This window comes from Corythoichthys intestinalis, chromosome 22 (genome assembly GCF_030265065.1).
Source record: "Corythoichthys intestinalis isolate RoL2023-P3 chromosome 22, ASM3026506v1, whole genome shotgun sequence".
NCBI classification, from domain to species: domain Eukaryota; kingdom Metazoa; phylum Chordata; class Actinopteri; order Syngnathiformes; family Syngnathidae; genus Corythoichthys; species Corythoichthys intestinalis.
Genome location: NC_080416.1, coordinates 26,581,424 through 26,593,065, shown reverse-complemented (window position 1 = coordinate 26,593,065; position 11,642 = coordinate 26,581,424). Strand labels below are relative to the sequence as shown.

Genomic DNA, 11,642 nt, shown 5'->3' with positions numbered 1-11,642 from the left:
AGATGGAGAGACTTGAAGTTCTACTGTATTCTGAGAGACCCGAAGAGGAGAGCGAGATGGACTGCTGTAATTCGACAAGAAATCTGGGCACCAAACAATCACCACAGACTATGTAGTAGTCATTTTATATCTGGTAAGATGCATTTAATATATATTTAGAAGATTTTGGGCTGACAACCACAATTAAGATCATTGTGTGACGTTGGTGATTGGGGTCTATAGAGTTGCCTCTTTTTCTTTGGGGGCGGAGTTGTTTTGTTGGTGTTGTTGGCGGTAAGCAGAGTAAAAAGAGGGAGAAAAATACCACGACATCCGTGTCTAATTTTTCGCCGCCAAGCAAGCATTACAATATTAATAAAAAATGAATGAAAACTAAATACTATTGAATATGTCATCATTATCATTTTAAAAATTTAAGTGACGGGTAAAAATAGATTATGACCGGATTTTTATGACCCTGTCAGTCAAAATGACAGACAACGAAAATGTCTAGCGCAACCTCTGCTTCAGATACTTTACAGTGGTATTAAAAAGTAAGAGGAAAAGGACCATCCAGTTTATTCAAGTTCAAAAGCTAGCTACTCTCATTGCATGGGTAAATTGCATAAACGGTAGTTCGAAAAACACAAACGTAACGAACTCAAATATTCACCACAGGCAGTTTGTTTTATTAAAAAAAAAGAAAAAAAAAGAAACTCGTTACAAAATGCTGTGAGGGGATACATGAATGGATATATGTTTGTACATAATAAAATCCGGGGAAGGCCAACACGTCTCATCTTAAAAGTGCCTATAACCACATTTTTATACGTACTTTCACTCAGATTGTAAAGTCATTTCTAAACTACACTGGATTACTTGTCAGTCTACAGCAGTAATTCCCAACCACACATGATCCGAACTGGTTTGAAAATGACTACATATCTTTGTTCATTTATCTATACCAGTGACAGAATAACTCAATGCTCTTCCACTAGAGGGCAGAAGATTACCAGATTATCTCTCATATGACTTAATATTAGCGTTTTCGCTTAATGAAGCAGGTTCAGACCAATTAAGCAAATAAAGACATGATCATTCTTTCAGTGTACAGTATATACTTTGTGACATGTTTTGTCTGGTAGTGTGTTGAGATATTTTTTAAATGTCAAATTCAAGTCTCGGCTTAAAAAAGGTTGGGAAATACTGATGGAAAAGTAAGACAATAGAAAAAAAGAGCACAGTTTAATCTCATTGATTGACATTGATCGGACCTTAAGAAGACGGGTTCAGAGAATACATTCCCAAATAAAAGAAAAGAAAAGCAAAAAATGCTTATCATGGAATTCCAACTGATTCCTTACGCTCAAAACAAGTTTTTCGAAGGTCGGCGGGCGCTTTGCTGCCATTTGTGTTACGGAAAGTCGAATCCAAACGAGCGCTACCTTCAAGACACTTTCAATGACGCGTCCTCGATGAGAGTCCGCCAGCTCGTCACAGCCAATCCAAGTCGTCTTCGTCGTCGTCACCGCCGCCACCGCCGCCACCGCCGCCGGTGTACTCGTCCTTGTCTTCGTAGTCTTCGGGGTCGAATGTCTGCTCCTTGAGGGCCTCCTGCATCTGGCGCACGACTAGGATACGAGTGAGCATGGCCTCCTTGGTTTCCTCGTCCAGCGGCGTGGCCGAGAACCACAGAGGGCTGTTGGGCACGCAGCAGCGCTCTGGCAGCAGGTAGAAGACGTCGGTGCGCTGCTTTACCGTATCTGAGCTGGATGGGGGAAAAAAGAGAATTCATTCGCAAAAATGACAGACTGCCATTAGTCTCAATTAATGCTCAAACAATTAGTTGATTAACTTGAGTATTTCAATTAGAAAAATTCTTCGAATCACACATTTTATTGTTTTGGGTGGATGTAATGCCCTCTAGAGGCAACAGTGAATATGAAATCACTCATCTAACATCTGCTCCCTGTTAAGACAAATATAAGGTTGAAAGTATTTGTTTGCGCTAATATGATTATTTATGGAGTTGTAATTTAGTTCAGAGGAATATTTAGCTGTTTTTGTGGGAATATGTGTTTGAATGATTTGTTCAGAGCATTGTAAAAAAATAAAACAGCGTTTTATCGCATTCAAGCTAGTGGACTTAGTTAGCTAATTGTTCTTTTGTTGTACTTCGATCCTCAATTAATAATTTTATACCGTTTAAGGCTAGGCTCAGGTATTTTCATTTATTTTTAAATGCATTTATTGCTCTTGTGAAAGTGCAATTTTAGCAAGGCTATGTTTTACATCTCCTAAAATTCATTCTGCAACGGATTAAATATTCCTAATTCAATTACTTGAGTATTCCAACTGAAAAATTAATCGATTACTTAAATAATCGATAGCTGCCCCCCTAGTCTCAACGTGGTCAAGCTAACAATGTACAATATGTAATATATATATATATATATATATATATATATATACACACACTCACTGGCCACTTTATTAGTACACCATGCTAGTAACGGGTTGGACCCGCTTTTGCCTTCAGAACTGCCTCAATTCTTCGTGGCCTAGATTCAACAAGGTGCTGGAAGCATTCCTCAGAGAGTTTGGTCCATATTGACTTGATGGCATCACACAGTTGGTGCAGATTTGTCTGCTGCACATCCATGATGTGAATCTCCCGTTCCACCACATCCCAAATTGGACTGAGATCTGGTGACTGTGGAGGCCATTTGAGTACAGTGAACTCATTGTCATGTTCAAGAAACCAGTCTGAGATGATTCCAGCTTTATGACATGGCGCATTATCCAGCTGAAAGTAGCCATCAGAAGTTGGGTACATTGTGGTTATAAAGGGAAGGACATGGTCAGCAACAATACTCAGGTAGGCTGTGATGTTCCAACGATGCTCAATTGGTACGAAGGGGCCCAAAGAGTGCCAAGAAAATATTCCCCACACCATTACACCACCACCACCAGCCTGAACCGTTGATACAAGGCAGGATGGATCCATGCTTTCATGTTGTTGACGCCAAATTCTGACCCTACCATCCGAATGTCGCAGCAGAAATCCAGACTCATCAGACCAGGCAACGTTTTTCCAATCTTCTATTGTCCAATTTCGATGAGCTTGTGCAAATTGTAGCCTCAGTTTCCTGTTCTTAGCTGAAAGGAGTGGCACTCGGCGTGGTCTTCTGCTGCTGTAGCCCATCTGCCTCAAAGTTCGACGTACTGTGCGTTCAGAGAGGCTCTTCTGCCTACCTTGGTTGTAACGGCTGATTATTTGAGTCACTGTTGCCTTTCTGTCAGCTCGAACCAGTCTGGCCATTCTCCTCTGACCTCTGGCATCAACAAGGCATTTCCGCCCACAGAACTGCCGCTCACTGGATATTTTTTCTTTTTCGGACCATTCTCTGTAAACCCTAGAGATGGTTGTGCGTGAAAATCCCAGTAGATCAGCAGTATCTGAAATACTCAGACCAGCCCTTCTGGCACCAACAACCATGCCACGTTCAGTCACTCAAATCACCTTTCTTCCCCATACTGATGCTCGGTTTGAACTGCAGGAGATTGTCTTAAACCATGTCTACATGCCTAAATGCACTGAGTTGCCGCCATGTGATTGGGTGATTAGAAATTAAGTATTAACGAGCAGTTGGACAGGTGTACCTAATAAAGTGGCCGGTGAGTGTTTTCCTATTTGTATGTTTGAACGTTAATTGTGGTGTTTTGATACACATTAAACATCTGAGAAAGAACTTGTGTCTCATTCAATCAACGAGTGGTACGAGTACCACCAGCGGTGCGTGAGCTCCCTCTAGTGGTACGCAAATGATTGCCATTGAAAATTTAAACACTCTTCTCAGTGAGAAGGGTCAAGCTGCGGCCCGCAGTACTCACCAACCGTGCCCTGTGCTTTAACGAGTCATCAGATCAAACATTTGTCATTCACCAACCATGCTCCCTGCTTTCCACGACCCCAACCCTAACTTTAAACACTAACCCCTTTTCTGCATCATGGGCCACGTAAGGAACCAAAAACCTTAACACCTCTTCAGTGTCATCGGACGCAGAAGCACCAAAAAGGGCATGGTAGGATGGGCGAGTACTGAGGGCCGCAGCTGGACCTACTCATTCATAATCCATCACAGAAAGGGTGTCAAATTTATCTTTGTTGTTGGTTGGGTATCGGAAACCATCAGTCAGAACGAACCAAATTCACGTGTGGAGCCCCTCACGGGTCAATTCTTGGACCACTATTCTTTAACATCTATATGCTTCCCCTAGATCAGATTATGGAACAGCATGACATCTCCTATCACACCTATGCAGATGACACACAACTCTACATTTCTGTGTCCCCACATGATTATAGTCCCTTAGTCTCCCTGAGTAAATGCATTCATCCAATCAATGAATGGATGTGCCATAATTTTCTCCAGTTAAATGTGGAGAAGACATAAGTGATCATTTTTGGGCCAAAAAAGGAAAGGTCAAAGATAAGCAGGCACCTTAGCAAAACTTCACTTACAGCTACAAATCAAGTCAGAAACCTTGGCGTAATTATTGACTCAGACCTAAAATTTGATAGCCATCTAAAGTCTGTCACAAAATCTGCTCATTACCAGCTAAAAAATATAGCCAGAATTAAAAGGCTTCTGACTCAACAAGACATGGAAAAACTTATGCATGCATTCATTTTCAGCAGATTGGACTATTGCAACGGTATATTTACAGGTCTTGATAAAAAATCAGTCAGGAAGCTGCAGCTAGTACAGAATGCTGTAGCCAGAGTCCTCACAAATACAAGGAAACTGGACCACATTACACCGGTTTTGAAATCGTTACACTGGCTTCCAGTGAGTCAAAAGATAGAATATAAAATACTACTGCTCGTCTACAAACACTTAATGGCCTTGGACCAAAATACATGCTTGATTTGTTAGATTCCTATGAAACATCTAGAACCTTAAGGTCGTCTGGAACCGGTCTCCGGTATGCTCCAAGAACAAGAACCAAGCAGGGTGAGGCAGCATTTACAGTGTGACCCAAAAAAAAGTTTACACTGCCATAATACAACTTAAATGCCATGTTTATTCAGCTTAGAATTAGAAATGAATCACAAATTATACATTATTGTTATTGTTATTATTATTATTTTTCAATGTGTCCTCCCTTAAGTGTCACAACAGCCTCCAGGCGCCTGCGGAACGCTTGACAGGTCTTCTTTATGTAGGACGCTGTCATCTTTTCCCAAGATCTAACAATGGACCTCTCCAAGGCTGCCACAGAAGTTTGTGGCTTCTTACAGGCACTGTCCTCCACAGTTGCCCATATGCTACAATCCAGGGGATTGAGATCTGGACTCTGGGGTGGCCACATATCACCTTGTCAATCAACTTTTTGGTCCGCACAGATCGTCACTTCCAGACCCAGGTTTTCGTGAGGCTGTTCCAGTATCTTTCAGCTTCTTTTTAACTTTGTAGACTGCACGTCTGGATATTCCCAGATTCGCTGCTATCTCAGTAGGTGTCAGACCGGCACGCAGCAATTCAGGTACAGCTAAAGTTTTCTTCATTTTCAGCAGAAGCACAGGAATTGTAGAGACGAGAGATTACCAGCTGCATTGAGTGACCTTAATGTATCACTTAACCATGACAACCTATTTAGATATGTTTCAATGGCTTTTAAACAAGCAGTCAACTGAGTGTAAACTTTTTTTTTGGGTCACCCTGTAGATATTATGCTCCTCATCTCTGGAACAAGTTACCTGACGGTCTGAAGTATGCTCAAACTGTTAGCTCCTTTAAATCAGGGCTAAAAACGCTTTTGATTAGTACTGCATATCCATAACTGTCTATATATTTCAATTTATTTGCTTTCTATTCTTATCTCCATTCCTGATTTCAATTATTAGCAGTAGTAGTAGTATTTGTTTTATTTTTTTATTTGTTATTTTTTTATTCTATTCGTGATTAAATGTGATTTTTATGTATAATTTTATTTCCTATTTGGACTGTCTTTGTTTTTACGTTCTATTGGTTTTAATGTGATTTTTATGATCTTCATGTGATGTAAAGCACTTTGACTTGCCTTGTGTTGAATTGTGCTATATAAATAAATTTGCCTTGCCTTGGGTGGCCCATTATGCCTTCCAACTAGGGCTACCCTGATTAATAGACAAATGTTATAGGGCTCAGACTTCTAAAAATAATTAAAAGCCTTTTTTCAACACATTTTGGCCTTACAACACTTACGTCTTTGAACGCATTGCCTGCCATGACGGACGTCCAAATTCATTTGAACTGGAAGGACTGGGAGTGAACACTTTGGTGCCATTGACAGCGTTACAAATACAAGGAAGTCCATTACTGTACTTAAGGACATTTTTGTGTATCTGTACTTTAGTACAAATATGAAGTGGTACCTTTTATTTTTACTTCACGATATTTTACAGCATGTATATTAGAGGAGTTCCAAAAAATCGATTATTACATGCATCGCGATTCGATTACGATTCATAAAAGCTTAAAAAACGATGACTTTCCCTCATAACTTTATGACAGATGCTTGTAGCGGAACGAAATTCAAGACACGTCTGCTGCCCGGACACCGTTAACGGACGCATGCACAACATTATGATGGATGCTCCCGGTTACTGGGAGAGGTGTACTCCTTTTTAAAATACTGGAAAATAAATTTGTGTATGAGACAGTCAGGCACAGACCCAGCGGTCGCGCTTTTGTGCGTAAGTTATTTGTTAGAGCGAGAGGGGAAAAGAGAGTTCGTTGCTCCTTCTCTTTCAGATGTCCAGCAGTAGTTTTAAGGAATTTCAATTGAACAATGTCCTGAGTGTGTTGCTAAGACCTGTGTGCGTCTATAAGAGGTGAGTACACGAACCTTCTTGTACTCCTTAGCCTTTATTGTTGTTTTTGAGATGTTAACAGTTAGCGCCGAGCGCTAAGCTACTTAGCAAATTCGCTCACGTGTATTTAATATGCAAACGTGTAAAACCATAAATACAGCGGTAACACTACAAACATGCGAAATAGTACAGAAATCTGCCGACAGGCAGGTTCGCGCGTGGGCGGGCAGGCAGAGAAGAAAGTGCACGTGCAGTAATGAGTGTGTGTGTGTGTGTGTGTGTGCGTGTGTGTGTGTGTGGCGATGTTGGAAGCTGCCAGACTTTTTTATGTGCTTGGTAATAAACGGCACAAGTTAAAAGTGATCAAGAGCAGTTATGATTTCCACCTGTCACTCCAAGAGTTACACAAGGGAGGTAACACTGCGAAAACAAAGTATATTGGTTAAAAGGAGTCTTATTTCTAAAGACACTTTGTTTGTGTCCAGAAAATGTGAAATTCATTCTGCCAGTGTAAATTTGATTGTTTTGTTGAGAGAAATAAGTACTCCCTTTAAAATGAATAATGTTTTTGCAATTTCTTGTAAAAAATGAATAAAAAAGCAGCTTAAGCTTGTTGTTGTATGGGCATGTTTCCATCGTTCCTGTTGAATCATAAGGATATTTTAAATAAATAATTGACATATATTTGTTTGGCTACTTTATTAATCAGTAATGTACGATGTATCGATAATCGTGATAACCGAGATCATCGTCAATACCGTGATCATCGTTCAAAAATCGAATCGTAATCGAATCGTGGGGTGCCTAAAATGGCACACCCCTAATGTATATATGCTTTTTACTCCACTACTGTACTTTTCAAATTGTCACCTGCTTTACATGCTGTTTTTTTTTTTTTTTTTTTTTTTTTTTTTTTTTTTTTTTTTTTTGGAATTGTCAATTGATAGCTTCGTTTTCATGCCTCTGGCGCAATCGATAAGCTCCATGCAACTATACCGTGTGTGAGCACTAGAGGCAGCAACACGACTATAAGCAAGATTAGGCAGGTGAAAAAGATATTGACCAATAAAAACCAACAGTGAGAGCAGTGAGCCTTCAGATGGATGCTGCACACTCTTGTACAGTAGGTGGGAGTATGCACCTCATAGTTGCTTGCAATCAGCTATTACGCCAAGTTTTGGAGTTTTTTTTTTTTTTTTTTTTTTTTTTTAAGCTTGTAAAGCTTATGTTTACAGTGAACTATTCTACACAGTTTTAAATAAAAGAGTCAATGAATTTTCTGGTTCTTCGTTTGAATATCGGCTCAGATCTCTGTACAAGAACTTTTATTTTTGAGAATTTTTTTTCTTAGACGCTTGTACTTTGTATTTTTTTTACACCGGTATCTGTATTTTAGTAATATAAGTGAGTACTTCATCCACCACTATAGACTACAAAATCACTTAATGGCCTTGGACCAAAGTACATCCTTGATTTGTTTGACCCTACAAACCTCGTCTGGAAAGTGGTCTGCTCTGCGTTCCAATAAGAAGAACCAAGCAGGGTGAGGCAGCATACAATCGCCTCTGGAACAAGTGACACGAAGTTCTGAAGTGTGCTCAGACCGTTAGCTCCTTTAAAATGAGGGCTAAAAACGCTATTTACCACAGCGCATTCATAACTGCCCATATACTTCAGATTTCAAGTTATATGACTTTTGCTTTTCATTCCATTGTTGGGGTTTTATTTCAGTTTCCTGTTTTAATTATTGTTGTTTGACCCATCTTGATGATTTCATGAGACTAACAATCATTTTGTGTTTTTGGATTTAATGCGATGGAAAGCACTTCTCTTACCACTTTGAAAGGTAGAACTCGTACAGTCGCACGGGACAGCGTAGAGGATTCTCTGTGTTCTCCTTCATCTCTAGGATCTTCTCCTCTCGCGTATCTCTCTCGTCTTCATTTTCCCTACGCCTCTTTGCTGGAGCGCCATCCATTTCTAAACCCAAAAATGATGATCACGATCGCCCCGTGATGTGATTCATGCTAAACTCGACTCACCTTCATTGGGATCGATGGGCGGGTAGAAGCGCAGGAAGGTAGTCTTGACGTTGCCCTGGCCGGTTTTGGTGCAGCGCATGACGTGGGCGAAGGACAGCTGGCGATGTTGCTCGGGCGTGGTGAAGCCGAAGTTCTTGCAGAAGAAGAAGAGCAGTGTGTTGAGCAGCACGATGGGCGAGTACACGCCGAGCTGCTTGCAGTCCCATAGGAATTCCTCCTCAACGCGTGTGTGGATGTAACCTGCATGTATGGGAATACAGCACAGCCGCGTCAGAATCTTCTTGTTACCAGAACCACCATGGTAGAAGAAAACATACCCAGGTAAGTTTGTCCTATTGGTCAGAGTAACAATTAGCTAAAAGCTAGCTTCTACTCCTGAGAAAAAACTAATTTTATAATGGATTTGCAACTCAGTGACTGTGATTATACCAGATCATAGACTTCAAAAATCCATTGACCTGACACTTTGTAATTCTTTGTGTCACGCCTTAGCAGAGGGAGCCGAGCTTCATTTAGTAATAGCAGAAGACGGCACACGCTCATGTCGGATTTAAGCTTGGATTTACATACGATTGGATTTAACTACAAAAACTGTACCGTATACAAACGGGAAGGATTGTCTCAGAAGTGATTTGTTTGAGGATTCAAGGTAAATATTATATTTTTCGTACCACGCATTTGATTGAAGCCTTTCTTCGCAGGAATTTTCTTCTTTGTTTACACATGGAGGTTGCTAATTTTCGTAACTGACTAGCCTCATAGTTGGCAATATTTACGCAAAATAAACGCTACCTGCACGGTTTCTTTGCTTTTAACCAAGAATCGACACCATTTTACATCCATAGCTATGAAGAATTCGGAGATTTAAGCATTTATTCAGGAAAATTTTCGCCAGAAAAGCTCCTTTTACACCAAGCGGACGCTAGCCTCATTCGCTAACATAGTAGCATGGTACTTCGTCAATATACGTAAAATAAACGCTGACTGTACGGTTTCTTTGCTTTTAACCAAGAATCAAGACTGTTTTATAGTCATATCTATGAAGAATTCGGGGATTTAAGCATTTATTCACAAGAATTTTCGCCAGGCAAGCTCAGTTTACGCCAGCTGGCCGCTAGCCTCATTCACTAACAATATATAGTATATAATGATAATAAAGGGTTATTCTATTCTATAATAAGTTGGGATTGTATATAGAATTTATTAATTATCTATTTATATATTATTTATTATGCATGCTTTCCTCAAGTGTTAAGTTTCTGATGTTAAATTGAGTGATTTATTAGCCATTAAAAAACTGCAGTAAATAAAATTAAGTTGCTACTTTGGTCAAAAACATATGTTAAATATATATGTTACATTAAATATTGCTATTGATCCTGAAAATACAGGTGATTATCTCTGCATTTGGTGATTTCTGTGCATTTAGTGTAAAATCTGCGACTTTTACAGCCATTTTAAGTTGTGTAATACTTATATAGAAAATAACTAATCCGGATTTTATAAGGCAACGACTATGAATTTTTTGATGCCGCTGCTCTTGGAGACTCATATATGGCTAAGGTGCCTGTTTTAGTTTTAGGTCAGTAGCAGCTTTGGTTTTGAAAATATTTAAAACTTTTGAAAATAGGCCCCCTACGAATCGGCCCCGTTTCCAATGACATGTCAATAGCTTATGAAGTCTATGACCAGATATTGTAAATATAACAGCTAGCTAAACCACTAGCTTCTACTCCTGAGAAAAAGCTACCAGTATAGATTTGCAATCTTCTTACCATTATTAAGCAAAATATTGTAAATATCAAATAAATTATGTCATAAAAGACTTTAAAAAAAATCTTGACTTATTTACAGATCTTGCCTCTTGGTCAATAGTAACTGCTAGCTAAACCACTAGCTTCCACTCTTGAGAAAAAGCTAGCAGTACAGCTTTGAAAACTTGTTACTGCGATTTTACAAAATATTGTAAATATCAATAAATCATGTAATTTAAAAAATCCAATGATCTGTAGACTAAGCAAACCAAGCTTAGTTGTGATACTTTGTTAGTACCTGTTACCAATGAATATGTACTGTAGCAAGGAATAAAATTAAACGGAAAGCAAGCCGTATTTTTCAAGAATTTAAAGCCAAAATGACCCTCTAAATAGCAGGTTTGCACTACCAAAATAATGTTCATGAGAGGTGCAGATATAATTTTTGCCCGTATGGTGTAACCATCCCAACATTCCAAAACTGACCTTGAGCAATTTGCATGCAGTATTCGACAAGCCTACAGGAACTCAGTTAAATTTTCCACACATACACTTGTGTTCAAAAATAATACACCCCCCACTGTCTTGCTGTTTCAACAAGTCTGATATTTATTTTTATGTCATTCATAAACAGATCAAATAAAAAATAAGGACCTAGATGTCGTATAGACAAATTGTTGCAAGTTTTAATTTGATCTGGCACCAGTGAATACACTGTAACTCATCTAACATGGCTGAATACAGCTGCTCCCTGTTAAGACCAACATAAGGTATATTATTGTTTGAGCCAATGTGTTTGTTTATGCATTTTTTATTTAGTTTAGAAGTATATTTAGTATTTTGTGGCAATAAATGTTTAAACGATTCGTTAATGGTATTGTAAAAACAGAAAAACTTAGCAATTTATAGCATTTAAGCTAGCAGACATTTGCTATGCAAGTTAGACGATTGTTCTTTTGTTGTACTTACATCGTAATTTATTTTTTATATCATTTGTGTCTTAACTCT

At 39.1% G+C, this 11,642-nt stretch overlaps 1 protein-coding gene across 2 annotated transcripts in view; it reads right to left on the bottom strand.

Annotated features, from left to right (window-relative positions):
- Positions 1-647: 647 nt before the first annotated feature.
- The window catches only part of LOC130910385 (zinc finger MYM-type protein 4-like), a 58,662-nt gene continuing 47,667 nt past the window's right edge, over positions 648-11,642 (bottom strand). For both annotated transcript variants that reach the window (XM_057827622.1, XM_057827623.1), the window contains exons 25-27: positions 8,881-9,120; positions 8,674-8,818; positions 648-1,747 (exon numbers count right to left, since the gene is read on the bottom strand). In XM_057827622.1, coding sequence (XP_057683605.1) covers positions 1,474-1,747; positions 8,674-8,818; positions 8,881-9,120 — 659 coding nt within the window. In that variant the 3' untranslated portion in view covers positions 648-1,473. The remainder of the gene's footprint in view (positions 1,748-8,673; positions 8,819-8,880; positions 9,121-11,642) is intronic.